The sequence below is a fragment of the Leucopleurus acutus genome (assembly GCF_964270905.1).
Source record: "Leucopleurus acutus genome assembly, chromosome: 12".
Lineage (NCBI taxonomy): Eukaryota > Metazoa > Chordata > Mammalia > Artiodactyla > Delphinidae > Leucopleurus > Leucopleurus acutus.
The window spans coordinates 39,371,993-39,395,081 of record NC_139154.1 but is presented as its reverse complement, the minus strand read 5'-3'; the positions used below and the strand labels follow the sequence as shown (position 1 = coordinate 39,395,081).

General features: G+C 41.5%; 1 protein-coding gene across 1 annotated transcript in view; it reads left to right on the top strand.

Annotated features, from left to right (window-relative positions):
* The window catches only part of CYRIA (CYFIP related Rac1 interactor A), a gene marked incomplete at its 3' end in the record, with an annotated part of 55,606 nt that overhangs the window by 16,315 nt on the left and 16,202 nt on the right, over nt 1-23,089 (top strand). The window contains exon 2 of the mRNA XM_082851548.1: nt 15,035-15,114. Coding sequence (XP_082707674.1) covers nt 15,045-15,114 — 70 coding nt within the window. The 5' untranslated portion in view covers nt 15,035-15,044. The remainder of the gene's footprint in view (nt 1-15,034; nt 15,115-23,089) is intronic.

The following is a 23,089-nucleotide window of genomic DNA, read 5'->3' as shown; positions in this document are numbered from 1 at the left end:
ATCTTACTGTCATTGCTATGCAGTGACTGCTTACCGAATCTTCCATCCCATTTCAGTGGCCATCAGTGCTGGACTGGACTGCGTGCTGGACCTGTGCTTGGAGCTTGGCTGGGGAGGGGTGGGGGGTAGTTGAAATTGGTAACATTCTGGAAATGAAGACATAGCCCTTTAAAGAATCCACAGTAAGGAAGAAAGGTTGTTCCTTCAGCCTGGGGGTCAGGGAGGAGGTTTCTGGAAGGAAGTGCAATCTGATTTGGGCCCTGAAAGATAGGCCATCCAGAGGCAGAGGAGAGGGGGAGGGCATTCCAAGCAAAGGGAGCAGCATATGAGCACAAAAACAGAAGTAAGAACCAGGCCAGAGCTGTTGGCACGGTCCATACGCTGGTGTGACCAAAGCACAGAGTGTTCACAGGAGCTGAAACTTGAAAGACAGCTTCGGGTCAGGTCTTAGGATCTGAATACCATGTGAAAAATTGCACCCATCTTAATGTGACAGCCAGCTTGGGGGGCGTTTACACTGAAACATGCCTTTTTCCTTCCACCCAGCAGCTCCACATCGCGCTGGGCAGGGGCGTTGCCTCAGAAAGCAGCCCCCTGCAGGAGAGCCGGCCTCCCAGGCACTCAGCACACTCCCACCCCCCTCCCACCCCCCCGCCTTTCCTGTCCCAGCTTACAGTGACGGTCTTCAGTGCTTGCTTGGGGTTCAAGCTAGGGGTTTTATTTTAAAGCGTTCCTTTGGTTTGCGATTAAGCGTACTTTGAAATCAAGGCATTTGCTCCTTTCAGAAACTGGAGACCAAAGCAAAGCCCCTCCTGCCTCTGAGATTTCAAGGGATGTTTTCCGCCCTTTGGCCGACCTTGACGCTTGAGATGTAATGGACCGCGCCAACCTCCCTTGGCTTCAAATTCTTTAGGTTTTCAGTATGTGAAATGGCTTTTGGTGGTCTTTTTGGTACTTCTGTAATTTTGACATTCCCCCCCCCCCAAATAAATTTGAACTGGGAAGTAATATACCTAATGCTTTGACACCTCCATCAATTCCAAAGCCTCCTTTGTTGCACAGGTGGACCTCCGTTTAAGAAAACTCAGTGTCTGAAAACCTAGACTTACAAATCAAGTCAGTCCCTGGCACTGGGGCAGGTGGGGTTCTTCAGGGGGCTTTCGCTTCCCAGAAGCACTGCATCTGCGGGCACTGTGCCTCCCGGTGCCTTGACCTGCGAGGTCATATTTCACCACTTGACAGTGACCTCTGGAGGCAGAGAGACCTCAGGCACAGATGTGTGGAACAGCTGCTAGGGACCGAGAGCCAGGCAGGGACTGGGGGGAAAGCCTTTTTCTTTTTTTTCCTCTCTCTTTTTTGTTTTTAGGTTATATTGTGAGATAACATATAGAAGAGATTTAATTCACCAGCATTCACTTTACACAGGACATTTCCTGTAACGTGCGCTCAGAGTCTCCTGTGTGATCCGAGGTGCTTGAGGTATCTGGTGTTGGATTGGGGGAGGCGAGAGAGAGACCAAGATAATGGCTGGAGATGATGGGGAGAGACTGCAGCCAGGAGAAGGGCTTAGAGAGAAGTCACGGCCAGGGGAGACGTGGAGGGTACCTGGATAGAGTTTGGTGAGACACCAGGTCTAAGAGGGGGCAGCAGGTGTAGAAATCTCGGGGGACACAGGTTTCTGGCTCATAATTTAATGGACGATGATGCCTTTCTGTGAACAAAGGAGGAGGACATTTGGGAAGGGCGGAACTTAAGGCTATTAAGATCTTCCCCAAATTGCTATGCTTGCAGGAAATACACTTAGAGTTACTGGCCAGGGGTTGAGGAGGGAGGTCCAGTTTGGGGCTAGAGCGGGATGGGGAGACAAGGTGTGAAGAACGAGCATTGGAGACAGACACTTAAAGGTTAGATGGAGGAAGCGGAGACTCAAGAAGGACCGTTCAGAGAGATGAGGGGGCAGTAAGGAGGCGCTCCAGCATCTCGGCGGGGGAGGGCTTGGCCAACAGCACGCAGGGCAAGATTCCTCTGCAGCCCCTCATCAGAGCAAAGAGGACCCCGGCTTCTGTCGGTTGAAATACCCGAGAATCAATTCTGGAAAAAGGAGATCTGTAATCCAAGAGAAACGAGAGTCTGTTTAATCTAAATCACTGATGGTCAGAACAGCCCAAACTTTGGGCGACTTCTCCGTGTTCCCTTTCAGGTTCTAGACTGAAGCGAAGCCATCGGAGACAGGTGGAATAAACAGCTTTCCCAACACTGCTCCGTAAGCGGAAGGCATTTCCAAGACTGCTGCCCTGCAGGGGTCACTCTCCCTTTGAAATCGGGCAGAAGTGGCCTGGGTGGGCTGTGACGGTCAGCCCTCCTTCTAGGGAAGGGGCAAGCTTATCAAGCAGTTTCCTCCTCACCATGTTCTTGATGTCACAAGTGGAAGGGAACAAATTCACTAATGATTTCCCAGCGGTGGGCTGGTCCAGAACAAAATCCCAGTTTGATGGTTTCCATATTCACTGGTATTGGAAATTGGGGCGGGGGGCACATTGACTTTCATTCCCTAAAAAAGAACCTAATTTCACTCTCATTTCTTGTGGAGACTTTTTGCTGCTGTAATATTGATGTTTATGGGGAAATTAGCTGTGATGAGGTAATAGTCTATTTTAGAAAACTGAACTCAGATATTGAAAGGACTATTTTAAACCTGCACTTAATCGTTCAGCTCTGTAATGGTCTCTCGGTATTTTTTTGAGAATTCCCATGGACTGTCTTACAACTCGACTCTAGCAGCTTGTATTCCACCGGGAACACCCAGCCCTTTTGAGGGACACCGTGGTATTAATGATGGATGAGGGTATTCAAGGCATTTTCCCATTTGAGTGCCATTACTTGTAGTGTTAAAACGTTTTGAAAACACATTTTAGCCATTAACTCATTTTTATTGTCAGATGAAAGTGCTTAATAGACTCACTCTAGTTTCCCTCCTTCGTCTTGGAATGAAATCATCTGTTGGATTCTTGGCACGACTTTCGGCAACGGAACAGAGAACCTTATGACTTCATTGCAGAAGCGGCAGCTGGGGCAGGGAATTCCAGCCCAGCCCAACTATCTAAAATCGCTCACCTGGTTTTGCTCCCGGAATTTATAGGCTGAGCTACTTCATTCCATCCATGAATTTCCCGCGCCCCCCCACCGCCAAAGAAAAGCAGGTGCTTCTGTCATTTAAGGAACGTACCCTTCCTTTTGTTGAGAAGTAGTTTTTTAAGCCACCTATTTTGTATCTGATACATTACAGGCTGATGGTCAACCGGTTTTGCTTATCATTGTAAGCAATCAAGGAGTATAAATGAGGTATGATGGGTTGTATGATTACTAGGAGAAAGTGTCTCTGGGTAGTGTGAATACCAGACGTATCAGGGTTGTACTCTCCCTGCTCGGACAGCTCCCTGGTTGGTTCATGGGAGGCCAGCCAGAGGGGTCACTTGCTTTTGGGGGACGGTGTGGGGAGCCTGCAAGCCTCTTTCGTCGCTGACAGCAGCGGCCAACCTGGCTGCCATCAGGATTTCTCCAAATCTGAACCTTGTTGATCAGGTTGAAGGGCAGATTGTCTGAATAGCCCTCCTACAATCACATCCAGTCGCCAGAAACACTCCTGAAGCCAGAACTGGACTTCTTTCCTCCACTCTGTTGGGGAAATCTCAGGGCTCCATTGTAGTTAGGAGATCAGACTTATCATAAAACTAAATGAGACACAGGCCACAGTGTGCAGCTGGAGGCGTCAGCTTCAGAGCAGAGACCAGCAGCTCTGCTCCCAAGCTGGGCCTAGTAACTGACCAGGGTAGTGACTCCTAGACTTTGGAATTTCATAAAACGGTAAAATTTCAAAATAAACTTCGGGGACTTAGGATGCAGCTATCACTATCATTTTGTAAAATAAATAAAAGACACTGTAGCATAGAGATGTTTGCATAACTCTAGCAGAAATGCAAGGCTCATGCCATAGCCTTAATTTCTCATTTTGCCTTGGCCTGGTTGATGCTTTGGTACCACTGGACAGAACAATCTTAAGGATTTCTTTGCCAGTGCTAACTGGGTACCAGGCCCTGTGCTAAGTGCTGGGAATACAAGGAGGTGTAAAAACAGCCCTGCCCAAGAAGACCTTATATTCAGAGATGGGGGGAAAGTGTGTAATTATGGTCCACACTGTAGGCACTAACACACAGTAAACACAGCAAGTTAGGTGAGCAAAGAGAAGCCGAGCTTACCCAAGGGAGTGGGTTTTGTTTTATTTGAGGTAGAGTTAAAGAGGAGGGAAGATTTAGGGGGGTTCTTCTGAAGGTCCTGATTTCCAAACTCATACTTGAAAGGAGGTTCTGGGGAGACAACGGCCGAGAGCCAGTGCTTAGAGTTCAGATGGAATTGACTTCCAGACCCAGCTCTGCCACTTGTGGGCTTGAGAAACTTTTAAAACCTCTAAGATTATTTCTTTATCTTAAAGTTGGGATAATAAGAGTTCCTACCTCATAAGGCGGTTGTGAAAATTAAAACATGATAATACATGAAAAGCTCTCATCCCTATGGCCTGCAGATCATTACAAAATGTTAGCTGTCATTTTAATTGTAAACAGAAGGAGCAACATGTGCAAGGGCCCTGAGGCAGCAAAGAGCAGGCTGCTTTAGAGAAGTGTAGGGTGTGATGAGTGGAGGGCCCAGGGGTGCAGAGGAAGAGAGGCGACAGAGGAGACGGGCAGGGGCTGGAGGCCAGGTTTTCTGGATCCAGTGCACACACTGGTATGTGCTGCATCCTGTGGGCCCTGGAGAGCCATGGAAGCATATTAAGCAAGGAAGTCACATTGTTACTTTTGTAACAATGAAAACGAATGGGCAGGAGACAAAACTGGAATCAGGAGGATCAGTTTGGGGGCTCTTTGCAGGGTGCCGGAAGCTCTGCTGAGGGTCTGAATTAGGATAATCATGGTAGGGAAGGAGAGAAGTGCACACAGTGTTATGAGCCACCAGTGGGGATGTCCTGTTTAATACGCTGTTTAGCTTGTTCTAGGGAGACCCTACTACCATGGAGCAGAAACCCTCCACTGGCAGTGATACATCGCACCTTATGTTTTTTTTATTATTATTATTTAATAAATCTTTATTGAAGTATAATTGCTTCACAGTACCGTGTTAGTTTCTGTTGCACAACAAAGCGAATCAGCCATATGCATACATATGTCCCCATATCCCCTCCCTCTTGAGCCTGCCTCCCATCCTCTCTATCCCATCCCTCCAGGTCATCGCAAAGCTCCTAGCCAATCTCCCTGTGCTGTGCTGCTGCTTCCCACCAGCCAACTATTTTACATTCGGTAGTGTATATATGTCGATGCTGCCCTCACTTCGCCCCACCTTCGCCCTCCCACCCCATGTCCTCAAGTCCATTCTCTATGTCTACCTCTTTATTATTGCCCTGCAGCTAGGTTCATCAGTACCATTTTTCTTTTCTTAGATTCCATATATATGTGTTAGCATACGGTATTTGTTTTTCTCTTTCTGATTTACTTCACTCTGTATGACAGACTCTAGGTCCACCCACCTCACTACAAATAACTCAATTTCATTTCTTTTTATGGCTGAGTAATATTCCATTGTATGTATGTGCCACATCTTCTTTATCCATTCATCTGTCGATGGACATTTAGGTTAGTTCCATGTCCTGGCTGTTATAAATAGTGCTGCAATGAACATTGTGGTGCATGTCTCTTTCTGAACTATGGTTTTCTCAGGGTATATGCCCAGTAGTGGGATTGCTAGGAAAACTGGACAGCTACATGTGAAGGAATGAAATCAGAGCACTCCCTAACACCATACACAAAAATAAACTCCAAATGGATTAAAGACTTAAATGTAAGACCAGACACTATAAAACTTTTAGAGGAAAACGTAGGAAAAACACTCTTTGACATAAACCACAGCAAGATCTTTTTTGACCCACTTCCTAGAGTAACAGAAATAAAAACAAAAATAAACAAATGGGACTTAATTAAACTTAAACGCTTCTGCACAGCAAAGTAAACCATAAACAAGACAAAAAAACGACCCTCAGAATGGGAGAAAACAATTGCAAATGAAACAACAGACAAAGGATTAATCTCCAAAATATATAAACGGCTCATGGAGCTCAATATCAAAAAACCAAACAATCCAGTTTAAAAGTGGGTGGAAGACCTAAATAGACATTTCACCAAGAAAGACATACAGGTGGCCAAGAGGCACATGAAAAGATGCTCAACATCACTAATTATTAGAGAAATGCAAATCAAAACTACAATGAGGTATCACCTCACACAGGTCAGAATAGCCATCATCAGAAAATCTACAAACAACAAATGCTGGAGAGGGTGTGGAGAAAAGGGAACCCTCTTGCACTGTTGGTGGGAATGTAAATTGATACAGCCACTATGGAGAACAGTATGGAGGGTCCTTAAAAAACTAAAAATAGAACTACCATATGCATCTTATGTTTTTTTTTTAATTTATATATTTTATTTATTTATTTTTGGCTGCATTGGGTCTTCATTGCTGCACGTGGGCTTTCTCTAGCTGCGGCAAGCGGGGGTACTCTTCATTGTGGTGCACAGGCTTCTCATTGTGGTGGCTTCTGTTGTTGCAGAGCATGGGCTCTAGGCACGCGGGCTTCAGTAGTGTGGCACGTGGGCTCGGTAGTTGTGGCTCACGGGCTCTAGAGTGCAGGCTCAGTAGTTGTGGCACACGGGCTTAGTTGCTCAGCGGCACGTGGGATCTTCCCGGACCAGGGCTCAAACCCATGTCCCTTGCATCGGCAGGCAGATTCTCAACCACTGTGCCACAGGGAAGCCCCAACCTTATGTTTTAATGTCTTTTAAAAAATGAATTTGTCCCATTTACTTTTTGTGTTAATGGACAGAGCAAGAGAGTGACAGCCAGGACACCTTCCTTCTGGCTCCTTCTTTGGCCCTAATGTATTTTGGGTCCTTGGGCAAGTGCTTTTTTGTAAATAAGAGCTTTAAAAAGATGACCCCAGTTCTAATATGGAATGTATTCTGAGGACATTTGGGACTTCCATCTGGAAGACCCTGGGAAGGACACTGACTATACCTGACCACATGTTCTGGTCTGTAAAATGGGTCCAATATCACCTTCCCTACCTTTGACACATGATCATGTTGAGGATAAATGAGGCCAGACACATCTTTGACAAAGATGTGATGTTATATAAATATACATCCTTGTTGTATTCGTGATTGGTCTGGGGCTTATATGCTAACTATGTGGCAGAAAAATATTAAGCTCAACCAGGACTTAAGTCTTGATTTCTAAAGTCTTTGTACAGCGATGCTAAACATTTTAGATTCTGAAAGGTATTGTCTCATTCAGAGTGCTAAGAAAACCCATCCCTTCTGGTAAAGGCATTGAGTATTTATCATCTTAGACCTTAAGAAAAATATTAGCAAATAGAACCATGTGGGGCTGCTGTTCTATTTTTTCTCGCTTTCTGTTCTGTATTGATAAAAGGTGGTATTGGCTTAGAAAGTCTCCTTTCTGATAGTTATAGCTACAAGAGAAATTTTCAAAGTGCTTGTTCTCTAATCATGAAAATTGGGCATGGAAATCTTGTTGTACACAGGCAAAGGTCGGAATTCACAACGCCCACACCCTGGGCCTGAGTCCTTTGTTATGTCTTACTTATAGTAAATAAATTTCCTCACCAACTATGGCCACATCTTTTCAAAGTCACTTCTAGTTGATTTTATTTGGTTTTACACTCTGGGAATACAACTAATCTTATTATTTTTTTTCTTCCAAACAAGAACCGAGTTCTAAATAGAGAAAAAAAAAATGTGCATGTGCGTGTCTGTGTGTGTGTGTGTGTGTGTGTGTGTGTGTGCGCGCGCGCGCGTGCATGCGTGCTTTTATCCCCTTCTCTTTTTTGGAACTGAAATGTTAGCAGAGGACGATTTCTTTAGGAGGGTCATCATTTTCTACTGAGCAGCCTTAGAGCCAGCTCCCATGGAAGTGGTTTTGAGCTCAGAGCCAAGAAAGTAGTCATAGAAAACACCATGCATACATCCCAAATCGTCACCCCTGGGAGATGAGAGCCTCCCTTGGCAGGGACATGCGGGCAGTCTTTAAAGGCACTATTAACACTCCTACACTGACTAGAGAAACGCCCTCTTTCTAGACAATTTGGAAAAACATGTGAAAGAATCCATTTCAAAATTGTATTGCTGTACATGAACCTTGAGGAATAAGCCTTCTGTATTGGGAAGACTTCACCAGTCACACAACTAGTGTCTTTTGTTCCCTTCTCACTCTAGATCCCCCAGCTGGAGGCGTCCTTTCTGCCAATACAGATTCCCAGGGTCCTTCATGCCTGGGTGGAGTTCACTTCTTCTATGACGCTAATTTTTCTGGAAGATTCCACCCCACATGGTTTTCTGTCTTCTCTAAATTCCTAGAGAAATATGTCTTTCACTGTCCATGCCTTGGGGGGCTACTAGTGTAGAGCAGGCCGCTTTGGAATCTAACAGAAACTATAGACTCTCTCCCCAGAGAAAGGAGCATATATGTACAATAATACATTATCTAGCATGCACTTTCCACAGACCACGGACTCTCAGAGTCTCCAAACAGGGGCCTCCTAGGGGTCTGGAATCCCAGGTCTCCTCCTGTGGGGAAAAGAGCATGGACTTTGAGTTCCTAGATGCTCAAGCTCTTTTATTTTCTGTAGTCTTCAGAAAGATGCTTAACCAACTAAATTTCCTCTTCTTCCAATACATGATGAGAATTATAGCTACCTGAAGGATTGCTGTAAGGTTTGAGTGAACTTAAGTGTGTGAAAGCTCCAAGCACAGTGCCTGGCACACAGTGGACCCTCAATAAAATGTGCATGTTCTTGTCCCTCTCATATATCATCATCATCTTCAACATCATCATCACTCTGGTTGGTACTTACTGTGTATCGGGTACATACTACTACTTTCACATTCAGTTAACATTTTTGAGCGCTTACCACTTATCAGAAGCTTGTTATGTGCTTCCAGGTCGATTACATTCTTAATTTGAACTTGTGCTGTCTCCCTAAATAGCATGTGTATCGCTTGAGCACTGCAGCCATGGCTTCTGTCATTGAAAACCCCACTCCCACAGGCCGCAGGTATTCAGGGTGTTCAACCAGTGATTGACTACTTCCCTCGGGGCAATTATCCAAGGTGGTGTTTTTATTAGAAAACCAAAGGGAAAAGAAGAAACTTCCCATCAAACTGTTAACCAGATTCCCTTTAGGGAGGATAGGAGTTTGATTTTTCCTTTTATTTAGATAGATCACTGTCAGCAAGAGAGTCAGTGTTGAGGAAGATAAACTAGGTCTCCTGGGACCTGAGTGGGCAGTGATCCTGACCGACCCCCTCTTCTGACTGCTGGAAAAATCTGTGTTGCCCCTTTGCCCTTTAGCATTTCATTCCTTTTCAGTAGAGATATTTCATGAGTCCCTTTGGCAGGATTTTCTTCATTAGATATTTGTGCTATATGCTATATTTATGAAAAGGGGTAAACATAGACACAACCATTTGGTTAAAAATTGAAGTCTTTGATGATTTTTTTTGAGTATTTATTAAAAGGGTGATCTCCTTACTGCTATTTTCCAAAGCATTTGTTTCTGCTTGGGATTTTCATGTTGGAAATGGGAATTAACTTACATAGAGTTATCTGAAGACCCCAGCCTCTAACTGTCACACACTTATATAAATATTGTTCTCTTGAAAATTTAGTTTTCTTTCATAAAGATTTATATTTTTAAAATTAGCTTCTGTACTTAATTTTAATACATTTAAGTTTTCTAATCTCTAAACAACATATCTTCCTCTTAGATATATTTTGAAGATAAAGTAAGAAAAGATATCTAAAATACAGTCTTTGGCATGTAGGAAAATCTCTTGTGGTGCTAGCTATTAATACCTTTAAATATTTACCTGATTATAGCTTGACATTAAAGCAGTTTACATAAAGAGTCATGGATTTTGGGAGACCAAACCTGAAATATCAAGAAACACGCAACTTATATGATTCTGGGGATGTAATACTTCTTTGATTCCATGAATAACTTAAACCATGAAATGAGTTGTAATGCTGAATAATTACAGCTAATATTTGCGCAGTATTTTATAGTATTTTACGCAGCGGTTTTACGCTCATTTCAATAGTCTTTGCAAGAATCTCATGTAGGAGAGATTATTATACTATTGTTGTTGTAGGTGAAGAACCGAGACTCAGAGCTACGATGACTTGCTCTAGCATCATGGGGGAGTGAGACAGGGCTTCATATTTGTGCAGCTCTTTCAAACTCTTCCTCTAGGAGCTCATCATTTACCACTTACACTGTGCATCTTCTGATAATATCAGTAGGCCACATTTTTATCTTAGCCTACTCTGTGCTACAGATCCTCCAGACTGTGTCTTAATCTTTATCAGTAAGTCCCAACCTGCAATGCTCTGGGAGAACAACCCCAGCACATAGCCAAAGCCGTCATGGCAGACTCCCACACACCTTCACTTTGGTAGAGAAGAGACAGTCCTGGAGAACCCGGTCATGGAGGAAGACAGGTGTCTCTAAGAGCAAAAGGCCATCCAGAGTGGCCACAGACGGAAAGAGGACCACCTTCCAATGCCAGTCTCCAAAGCAGGAAACATCCCAAGTAAGAGCCAGAAAGAAAGTTTGCAAGGCCCATCGCCTCATGAGTACTTATCCAACTGGCATCTCCCCTCTGTCTTCATCTGAGAGACCAAATCTTGTAATCTTCCCTTGCTCTGCCCCTACCAGACCCTCCTGGAGGGGGTGAATTCAGATCTCACAACACTCACAGGCACCACTGCAAACTATCACGTGTCCCAGGGAGGTTTCACTTTGAGATGATCTCTGAAGTTGTCAAGGGAGACATTGTGTGTTTGTGTGTGTGTGTGTGTGTGTGTGTTAAAATAAGCCTAAACTTTATAATATAGACAGCATACTAGTTTTAAATAATAAACATGCTTTGTAAAATATTGCTTGAGCTCCCTTAGGCCTGGAATCCTTCTTAGCACCCTCCTTTATGAATTCTATTCCTAGTATTTTAGTACTTTCACATCTGTATTTTTTGCTGTACTTCCCTCTTCCTTCACATTGGTTCTCCATCTCCTTCTTTATTATTGGGGAGACCTTTCCTATCCCTTGAACTTAATAAGCAGCTTCTTTACCTGTAGAAACTGCCTAGAATCATTACCTGCTGGATTGCCGTATTCTCTCTGATATGAGCTCCCAATCCATAGTGGAGAGTGGCAAGAATCTGGCAAGTTCCTTGGGACTGACCCAGCAGCAGGTCACATTAGGAGTGTAGGCATGGAGTTACCAGACAGAACATGGAAACCAGAGTCCCCAGCTTCCCTAAATACAGTCCTGGACTGCCAGCCAGGCTTCTCTCCCCGCCTTTTAGCTGTGAAAACACTGCTGTGCCCATGGGAGCTCTAAGAGGATATTTCTCTTTGTCTCAACTCTCTCTTAGCCAGATCACTATTTCATTTAAAAAAAAAAAAAGCTGTACTTCTCCAGTGTCACCAGTTTGTCTTTATTTTCTGAACACCAAATCTTGAAAGAGACTTTTTTTTCCCTTTGCTTTGGCACTCAGAAGCTTAGATCCTAATTGATCTCCAGCAGATGTGAAGATCTTATTGCCTGGATAACCTATAGTTCATGTACTACCTGCCTCTCTACCTTCATCTTACGATTCTCCTTTTATTTTCCTCTTCCCCTCACTTTCATTATGTAAGCATTTGCATTTTCTAATAGTGTATAATAACTTATCTGAAATTCTTTTTTTTTTTTTTTTTTTTTGCTGTACGTGGGCCTCTCACTGTTGTGGCCTCTCCCATTGCAGAGCACAGGCTCCGGACGCGCAGGCTTAGTGGCCATGGCTCATGGGCCCAGCCATTCCGTGGCATGTGGGATCCTCCCGGACCGGGGCACGAACCCGTGTCCCCTGCATCGGCAGTCGGACTCCCAACCACTGCGCCACCAGGGAAGCCCTATCTTAAATTCTTTTATTGAACAAGATCAAATATTAAAAAATAATCCTCACAGTGATTAACTAAGCCATCTCATTAGTAACATGGTTCATAGAAATGTGTTTTGTACGCACTTAGGAGCTGTTTGAAAAGATTGGAGAGGCTCTGTCATGAAGAATGTAGCTGGGGGTGTAGTAAAAGCTCTTTGGGTGAGAGTCTTCCCAAGTGGAGCCCGAGGTCTAATAAAAAACAACCATGGTCTCTACCCAGTGCCCATCTGTGTGATGCTAACTCACATTGCAGACCTTGAACCAGAATATACTTCCATGAATTCTTGTCCCATTGGAGGGGAGCGATAAGCATCATTTTTTTTTTCCTTGAAGGAGATGAACTATTTCTGTGTTTATTCAAGGAGCTTGTATTGAAATGCATGTCTTCTAGGTTCCATGGGACTGGACTTGACCCCTAATACTACATAATATCCCATAATTATCAATTATTGTTCCAGACAGTTCCTGTTTGGGATGTGAGACATCTAGAGTACATCTAGAATATTTCCAGTTAGTTGACCTGGGTTGTTGTTAGAATCATGCTTCAAAATATTGGGTTGCATCAGCCAACCAGCTTAAGTCACGTTTTGAACAGAACTCTGCAGCCAGCTAGTATCTGGATGTATTTCCACGTGTGTTTATTTCAGTCTGTTACTAATTTTAAAGGCTTAATGTATTTCCCACCCAGGCACTCTGACAGTAAAATCCTACACAAGTCAGACTTTTAGCAGGAAGCTAAATCCATTCAGGTCTCTTGTGACATGTTAATAGCACAAAGCTAGGGAAATTAAGAATATTTAACTTCCATTAAGGCATTTTATATGAAAGTCAGGGCTGCTACTAAACAGTAGAATCATCTTCCTACACGAAGTGCCTCGGGGTCTGAGTTGGAATTGTTCATTAAATTGGAAACAGATTATTTCCTAGAGACCCAGGAGGATTTGCGAATGTTGCCCAGTGGCAGGGATGGGCTAGACCAGTTCTGAGTGTTAATCTGGCAGAACCTGTCTCATACAGGGCTTTGCTCAAAAATACCATAAAAGAAAATGTGCATAAAGGCAAGGGAGGAAGAAAATGACAGAAAGAATAGGGACGATCCTTTTGGAAGAGAGAAGCGTGGTGTTTGCCTCCTATTGTGTGTGTGTGTGTGTGTGTCTGTGTGTGTGTACATGTCATACATGCCCACACATTCATATATTCCAAGATAGGCAAGGTCTAAGAGGTATCTATTCCAACCTTCTGCCCAACTCATTTTTATAATATTTTTCAGGAGTAATATACCATATTTCCACTTAAACACCACCAGTGACAGGAAACACTATTTCACAGGGCAAATCACCCAATATGCCGACAACCCTAATGGTTAGAAATTTTTTCACAGCACTGAATGAAGGTCTTCCTCATTATTTCCTCATTGCTTCTGGTTCTCTTCCCTAGAGCCACATATAACCGACCTCATTCGTTTTCCATAAGAGAATTCTAAGTAAGTATTTGAAGGCTGTTAAGATAATTATCATGATGATGATGGTGGTAATTATCCTGTAATGTGCTTGAGCACTTCCTATAAGTACGGTGCTAAACACTTTCTATTTTTATTAATATTCATGATTGATGAAATAGATACATTTCAAAAATTCTTTTTACAGATGAGAAAACTGAGGCTTAGAGAGTAAAGGACCTTGCCTCGGATAGCAGAGCTAACAGGAAACAGAGCTAGGATTGCAAACAGCCCTCCCTGAGCAGACTCTTTTCTACCTTCACGTTAGTGACTTATACCGTGAATGATGTCTGCAAGTGTATGAGTTATTTTCTCAGAAGGGGGGATTATGGAGACTAGATTATACCACCTTCTGCACTTAAGGGAACTGCTTGCTATGTATTTTCATGCACAACATCATCCTTTTCGTATATTCCTCTTTCACCACATCTTTCTTAGAGTGGCTTATCTTTTTAAATGCCTATAGCAACATAAATACTGTCAGAAGCCATGTAGATAGAAAATTACATCCCTGCAGTTCCCTTTTACTGGTCCAGTGATTTTTCAAGTTGATCCTTCACAAGCTGAGGTGTCTGAATCATGAGTTAGAAAAATGCCTTCCAAAGAGCACAGTACCCAGCATCAAATCACGGCTCCGTAAATATGTGTAGAATAAATGAATGGACAACGGCCTCCTGAAGAAGACGGTTTAATGTCTAGAGCTGAGAGCAGTAGAAATTGTGCTATTTACTTAAATAATAACTACATTTCCCCTGTTTTTTCAGGTTGGGATTGCAGATATGTAACAAATTTGTATTTCTCTGTAGACTTGATTCACCCTTGCAAATGCCTCAGGCTGCAGTTTCATTGAGAAAACTTTTTGGTTATTATACCTTTCCGTTTCTACACTTCATGAAGTACCTAATTTCGTTACCATTGAAATGTCAAATTGCAAGAGCCTCTGACTTGCCTGGGAAACATGACCTCCTGTACAGGCTAAGAGGGGTTCCTGGGAGTATAAATCTGTTTTCTAAACTCTTTTCCTCAGGAACTTTAAGAAACTTACCTTTTTGGATAGGTATTTTAATAATGCCCTCTCTGTTCTGCTTGTCCATTGACATGGTATGTTCCCACATCAATGGAACAGAAACAAAGCGAAGCTGAAATATTAACCGTAAGGATTCAGGGGATTAGTGAAGGGGAAAGGGAAGAAATTTGTAGAATATACGTAAACTCTGCCTCCTATGACTAAGATACCTAATTCGTTGAATAAAAAATAGTTGCTAAGTTATCACTCATCACCTGGTATAAAGATACTTTCTATTGGGCCTTCTGATGTAGTTATAGGGGTTCAGTGGTATTTATGCAAGTTATTAAAAAATGTCCAATCTTTTAAGAAGCTTGTTTTTTATACTGCTAATGGTATTTGGTTTTGTGTTGCCTCTCCTAGGTTTGCTGGGATGGGAAACCTGCTCAAAGTCCTTACCAGGGAAATTGAAAACTACCCACATTTTTTCCTGGATTTTGAAAGTAAGTTCCAAAACTTAAAAGATTATGATGAAAACTTTTCACTTTCTTTATAGCTTGTTGATAGGGAAGCTATAAGATAAAGATTATGTGTGATACTTAAACCACATCCAAATGTCACTCTGCATTTCTCTGAGTCTTCAAAGATCATTTCCTTCTTTCTTTTCATACATTTTCAAAACACCCCAAAGAATATCTTTTTAATACGCCCAGGCTTTTCTTTGATTTTAGAAGCAAACAGTTATTGTAGGCCTAACATAAATCATCAACATGTATTTTCCTAATAATTTTCAAGGTTTTTTATGTCATATTCCAAAGAAAAATAGTATACATAGTAATTGACACAGATTAATATAGAACAGATATCACTAGACGTGAAAGAAAAAGTGATATATACAAGAAATGAGGCTTACAGATTTTGTATTTTTGAGTCATCTCTATTCTTTTATATTATTTGATAATTCAAAACTGTTTCAGGAGTTTAAGATATAACTTTCATTTGAAAGGTTATTTTTCTTTTGTCAAAAACTTTAAATTTTTTCCTAAGGCAAAATGGCTTATGAATCATGACTAAATACATACAGAGATTCTTTCTTATCTTGTTATTTTTTGATTGACTATATTTATAAATGAAAGACACATTCATGTTTAATCAACTAGCCTCACATTTCTACACTCACTCTTGTGTTCTCCTCTTTTTGAATTACAGTTCCACAATGCTAAGCATAGTTAAATGTCCTTTGTCCAGTAGTCATCTGTTCCAAACTTTAATCTGCTTTAAGCTGTAATATTTCAAGTATTTTATTTATATTAAAAATAAGTTGGAACTTCCTTACATATACATTAAACCTTCTAACAGAGATTTTCTAAGTAAATGCTAGAAGACCCTTCTAAGATACAGCAAACCAAATGATGAAAGCTCCTTGGATGTATCTTTTTAAAATCTTTGGTATGTCTAAAATACCTACTTGAAAAGGAAAAGTGTCCCCAAAGCTCTTGCATTCTGAAAAAGATTTTTACTGTAGATTATATTCAACGAAAGAGATCTCACTTCTGATTTAACTCGGTTTGCTGTTGTTCTTGATATTTGACTGGGTTTGGCTGGATTTGATTGGGTGTGGTTGGTTTTGGTTGGGCTTGGTTGGGTTTGGTAGGGTTTTGGTTGGGCTTGGTTGGGCTTGGTTGGGTTTGATAGGGTTTTGGTTGGGATTGGTTGGGTTTGGTTGGGTTTGGTTGGGTTTGGCTGGGTTTGGCTGGGTTTGGTTGGATTTGGTTGGGTTTGGCTGGGTTTGGTTGGGTTTGGTAGGAAGTACAGCTGGGAACTCAAGAGCCAGATTGATTTGATACTTCAAAAAGAATGGGCTTTTTTTACTTGTGTGACTTTTGCTACTCCTCTGTAATATACATATATCTTTGTTGTTGTTGTTACAGGAAGATTTATCAATAACTTTAAAGAATTGTTACAAAATAAATTACCCATTATTCCAACACCCTAATTTTACTACTTGCATTTTTAATTGACCCCTTCCACTTCTTGTCAAATGCACTTTACACTGTTTCATTCAGCATGCACAGAGGCCCAAATGGGGGTAAAACACCCCATTCACTCACAACTTCAGGGACATATAAACACCTAGGGGAGTTACATGCCTGTTCTTTTTTGGAAGCCCTAAAGTCCACATGCATGTGTGTGTGCTTCTCACAACGACTACCAGAGTGACCCCATTTGCCTATTTCGCTGTTCTTGAATTTTGGCTTTCCATGCTTCCACATAGAATAGGGTTGAGTCCTTTGTCAAGTCTAATATCAAAATCCTTTAAAGTGATAAAAGTAAAATCTATAGGAATTTAAAGCAGTAGTTTTCAACTGATGTTCTCTGGAGCAGCAGTGTTCTGAGGCGACATCTCAGGGGATCCCCTTCCCTACCACCATAGCAAAGGGGCTTCACTTCCTCTCTGCTACAACCCAAGGACTCTGATCTGCTCAGTCTTGTACCTTGGACATTTTCTTAATATGTTATTTACGGGAAGGTCATGGTGGCTGAAGAGAACATTTAAATATCTTGAATTTTGATAACAGCTTATGGTACCAAAATTCCATTTGTAGATATACTATAATTTCTCTAAGAGGGGGAAGTGTGGAATGGATTTCCATGTCTGGTGGCTCACTACTAGGAGTAGAACTATAGTATTTAAGGAAAATATAAAACTATAAATTTATAGAAATATATAAAATCTTGTTTATTTCCCCCTCAAGACCAAGAAGAGTAACATTATTTCACTGAGACTGAGAAGATAAATCACTGGGCTGAAGTCTCACAGGGAATGATTGGGGAACTGAGATGGGAACACAGATGTCTTTGGCTTTCTTCCTCCCTCTGCTTTGATTCCCTTAAGTGCTCATCACAGACAGCTTCCAGGAAGTGCTACAGCCATCATTCTGTTCCTGATTAGAGAGAGAAGTCTTAATCATCTACAAACTAAGATGTCTCATGAAAAAAAAAAAAAATTGGTTTCTTGATCCTGCAAATCGTATTTCCTAAAGTTGGCTTTCAAGAAAAAAGGGTGATGGACTGGAAGGGTGGGGAAGATGGGCTGTGGTCATGATTTTTCCTTGAGTATATAGATTTCAGCTCAGTACAGTAACAGTATACTGAGAATGGTTATGAGCCTTCGTGTAAGCCACAGTGCCATCAAGGAGACAGAGCTAGACAAGAGCAGCCTTTGCCTAATGAAGCCCCAGGCAGGTGTGGAGGACAATACAGGCACACAGTTCAAGACAAAGTAAAGTAAGGGGCTTAGGAGAGGCACGGTGTGGCCTGGGAGTAGAGGGAGAAAGCATACATCAAGTTTCAGGAAATGGATGACTACAGAAGGGATTGGGAAAGTCTTCTTGCAAAGGTGGCATTTGGAATGGACTTAAAACAATGAGTGTTTTTTCTACAGATCTAGAAGACTTTTCCAAAGAGAATAGTTGAAATCCCTGAAGGAAAACTAGAGCAGGCAAGAGCTTGAGGGGATGGGAACTTCAGGTGTGCTTATACTTAAAGGGAGGTTGAGTAGTTAGAGGATCCAGGAGAGAAAGGCCACACTGAGGAGGAACCTCATCTTACTCAGTTGAGATTCCTGATGGCAGGGCTTGGGCCCCACCCAGTTTGGCGACCCAGCACTCAGCCCGCATTGAGCCTGGACTGTTGGACAGTGAATGAGCCTGAGTAACAGATGCTGGCCATGTGAAGAAACAGAATAGAACAGGCTAGATCAGGCAGCCAGGAGACACGGACATTCAAGTAGGAGGGAGTGTAAATGGATTCAAATGCTAAGAGTGGTCAAGAAGGAAAAAGCTTGAAAAGGGGATGACAGATTGGGCAGTTAACTGCCCAACAGATTCAGGATTTATCACTTTGAGTACAGAGGCTGGATTACAAAAGAGTTAAGGAGGAAGAAGTAGAAGGAGGAAGGAAGGCTGAACAGTATACGGCAACAACTCAAAGGCCTTTGGCACCTCTACTTTGAGTGTTGAATATTCTTTTTGAAGTCATTGATGGAATATAATTGAACTGGGTCAAATAGATATAATTAGGTTGGGTCAAAATATAATACAAAATTAGACACATCTGTCCTTAGGTTTTCCAGTTGTGTGGATCTGATTTAAATTTTTTGCCCTTTGCAGCAGGTTTTACAGTTTATGGTCACATTTCTACACAATCACTTAACATCTTTTTATTGTTGTTTTTTCATCCCACTACTGTTTTCTTTCCATGAACAGAAGTTTTACATTTTGATGAAGTGTTATTTTTTTCCTTTTTTACTAAGTTCATGCTGTATCTTCTTTAAGAAATCATGCCTATTCCACGGTCATAAAGATATCCTACTACATTTCCTTATGAAAGTTTTAGAATTTTAAGCTTTACATTAGGTCAATGATCAATCCTTAACTAATTTTTGTGTATGTTATGAGAGAGGTGTTGGGTTTATTTTTTTTTTCATGTGATATAAAATTATTCTAGCACAGGGAGATTGCTTTAATGCCCTTATCTTAATTTAGTTAACTATAAAATGTATCAGTCTACTTCTGGACCTTTTATTCTCTCTCATTGCTTTATTGATCCCTTTCACCAATTAATACCAAAACGTAACAACTAATAAATCTTAAAGCCAGGAAGAGTAAGTCCTTCAACTTTGTTCTTTCTCAAGATGTTTTGAGTATTCTAGCTCCTTTACTTTTCTAAATAATTTTATTTATCTTTTATAAGCCTTTAATGTCTACAGAAAATCTTGGTGGGATATTGATTATAATTACATAAAATCTAGGGATCAATTTGGAGAGAATTGACATCTAGGTAGTATTGATTCCTCCCACCTATGAATATGGTCTATCTTTTCATTTGTTTAGATATTCTTTAATTTCATTCAGCAGTGTTTTATAGTTTTTCGAGGTCCCACATATCTTTTGTTAAATGTACCTTCAAGCCTGCCATATTTTGACCATAACAGCTTTCTTATGCTTAGTGTTTGCAATGGTATATATTTCCCCATTCTGTCTGCCTTTATCTTTAGAGCATGTTTCTCATAAACAACACATAGTTGGCCCAATTTTTTTCATCCAAGCTGATAATATCTACCTTTTTATTGGCATGTTCAGCCCATGTACATTTAATTACTGTTCGTATTTGAGTGTATCTTGGTGTTGTTTCCATTTGTTCCATTTCTGCTCTTGGTGTCTCAATGTTTTCCTGCCTTTCGATTAAATCAAATAATTTTTAGTATTCTCATTTGTCTTTTATGTTGACGTTTTAGTTATGCTTCTTGGTGCTTACTTTAGAGATTATTATATACATCTTTAACTTATTGCCATCTGTCTTCAAAGTGTATTCTTTACGTCATGAAGAATTTAAGAAACTTATCACAGTACACATCCAATCACCACCCTTCCACCCTTTGTGCTCTTGCTATATGTTTTGCTTCTATGTACATATGTTATAAACTCCTCATTACAATATCTTTTTTTAACTTTAAACTTGCAATAGTCTCTTAAACGTGTATATGTTTGTAATCTTAATAGATCTTTTATATTTTCTCACACATTTTCTTATTCCAGTGTTCTCCATTCCTTATGACATAACTAGGTCTCTTTGGTATTATTTCACTTCCCTGTGGAAAGGATTTGGATGGCATCTTGTGCTTATATCGTACATGACTTATTCAGTATCTGGCATAGACCTGGGCATGAAGTATAAGCTTAGGAATTTTGATTTCTTCACTGATGCTAATTCAGTAACTACCTGCAGAACATCTCCTGCATCCTAGCATTAGGAAGGACCAGCAGAAGTGGGGGTGGTGTCTTCGTGGAGCAGAGAGGCATGGGGGGAAAGACATAGAGCACATAAATATAGGAACATTAGAAGAACATGAACTTTTTTTCAAGGAGTATATAACTTTATTGGGGAGATCAGATGCAAACACATTGAAGAGACAGTAGGGCAGGTAGCAGAGAAGTCTGTAATAGAGAGAGCAAGTGATGGGCTGGCCAAAAGAAGTACAGGTTCTAGGCTGGGCCGAAGATGTGTTTCTTAGAACATAGCAACTGAAAAATGATTTTCTTATAAGAAAAACCAACCTTTATGAGCATAATAGGAATGCCAACAACAATAATGGTGGTTGATGGGGAAGGGGGTGGGGTTAAGAGGGAAATTCTAAAGCTTCCAAACCACTGTCCTCTCAGGAAGGCTCTGAATATTTTGACCTGTTAGGACTACAGTCTCCTACTCTTTAAAGCAAGGGAGGGGGCGCTGTCAGAGTAGGCGATCATCTGGGCTTTCTTTGTTGACTCAGGCCACTTCCTGCTGCTACTGATCTCTTCTTTCATCTCTCCCTCTCCGGTACCCTCACATCTGCTGAGGTTGTTCACAGGAGGCTAGATAATCTTAGAAGAGTAAAGGAGGAAAATAAAGAATGTTTTTGGTCACTTTACAAATGAAACAACACAAACAAAAAGCAAAGGAACAGAACAGACCGGGGAAGGAATTTGTTTATGCCATCGTAGGGATTCATTCACAAAGATTCTTGCAGTTTCTAGCACTTTTGCTTTTTAAGCGCTTTTCATCTGTCAACATCCTCATTACGATCCTACATGTCATAGACCCCACAGGAACATACAGGGAGGAGACGGGGCTCTTGTTAGCTTCCCTCCCTTTACCAAGAATTAATATGAGACCCAGAGAGATTAATAGGGTTTCCCTGAGGTCTCATGTTTAGTGAGTGGTAAAACTGATGGTAGGATCTGGGTCTCCAAAACTACATCCTTGGAACTCCTCCTTCCCCCATGACATCACAGGGATCTCACAGCATGTGAATGAAATAAACAGGCCCTCAAGTATCTTAACCCTCCCTGTTCTTTGCAGTCCCTCATCTGATTGTTCCTTGGGAAGGGGCTCTGGCATGTGATGGCTAACGCTCCTGTACAAATAAATACGTCAACCAGTCACACTTACTTACATCTTCCAATGGACCTTCACAATTTTACGTTGTTTCTGTAAGTGGTTAGTATTGTGCTATAAATCATTTCCATTTTACATGCCCAAATTTTAATATTAGATAGTTATGTTTCTTAGTTTATCCTGAAGGGGCGAGGTGTGGAGAAGTGAGGAAGTGGGTGGGGAGGAAGGGCCATAGATTTAATTTATGGCTTTGGCAAATTCTTTCTGCTGTACCTTTCTTCTGTGTTTATACAACAACCAGTGGGGTACAGAGATAGGGATGTATCCTATTGATGAAATGCCAGGGCTTCCTTCCAAGCCAAAGACATCTCCAAATAAATGGTGTCTTCTTCTCACATTATCTTTGGTTAATTTGTTTGATTCTCTGTCAGCTTTTCCACACAGTACTGAATAGGTTGTTAGGAAAAGGTGTGTGGGTTCCCGGTGCTTGTAGAGACAGGGCTCGTCCTTAGCTGATTTGCAGAGATAAGAACCCTTTGATTTGACAGCCCTGCTCTGGGTTGAACCCTGCTGCCTTGCCCTGGGGTATGTTCACCAAAGATGTCCATTCCTGACAAACAAAGCCCATGGCCACCTTCCTCTCCATCAGCATAGTGGAATGCCAAGCATTCTGCTTTCAGTAAATACCACAGTCCTCCACTGTGAAACCTCTACCTGACCCTGGTGACTCCAAAATGCTGGCAGGGAATATCCACTGTCACTAGCAAATTGAGCCAAAGGAGGATAAATAGATCCCCTGTAAACAGAATGAATGCTGTTTAACTTTCTTAATTGATAAGATGGTACTTTTCCATTAAAAATTCTAGGCACTTGGAATTCAGCAAGTTCTTAACAATAAATATATGTGTTCAAGGTCACAGTGCACATGATACATTTTCATACTTTCTACAATAGCGAGTCCGGAATAGGGGGTTTAAATCATCACCCGGGGAAAAGCCTGGATAGGCTCGTTCCAGGGCTCCTAGAATTGTTGGTTTCTGAAATTGCCTGTGTAAATCACAGGGGTTTTTAACAGCTTCATCGTGAGACAGGAACAGCCCAGCTTTCTGTAACCATCCTCCTTAATTTTGATGAAATAACTGGTGATGATTAGAAATTTAGAATGTGATTCTTAGAAAAAATATCACCAAATAATTCACTGACTGCAACTGGAAATAGTGCCCCATTTCCATCATTAATATTATTGGTGTGCATTTGTGTGTGCATGTGTGTGTGTATACCTTTGACTAAAGGTTAATCTTTGTGTTAAAAATAGAAAAACAAAACCCATAATTCAGAGTTCCTGTTCACTCAGCAAATGCTTTAGGAGGTTGCTGACAGGTTAAATATAGTAACCTTTTCAGTCACTAATCCTTCAAGGTCTTTTCCAAGATGTCTCTCCTTGACATCCGAAGAGACAGTACATTTTAAAAACATGGTGACCAACTGAATCTGAATCTGGAGAATGCCAAAAGTATAGACCCCAAAGCCTCTCAAAGG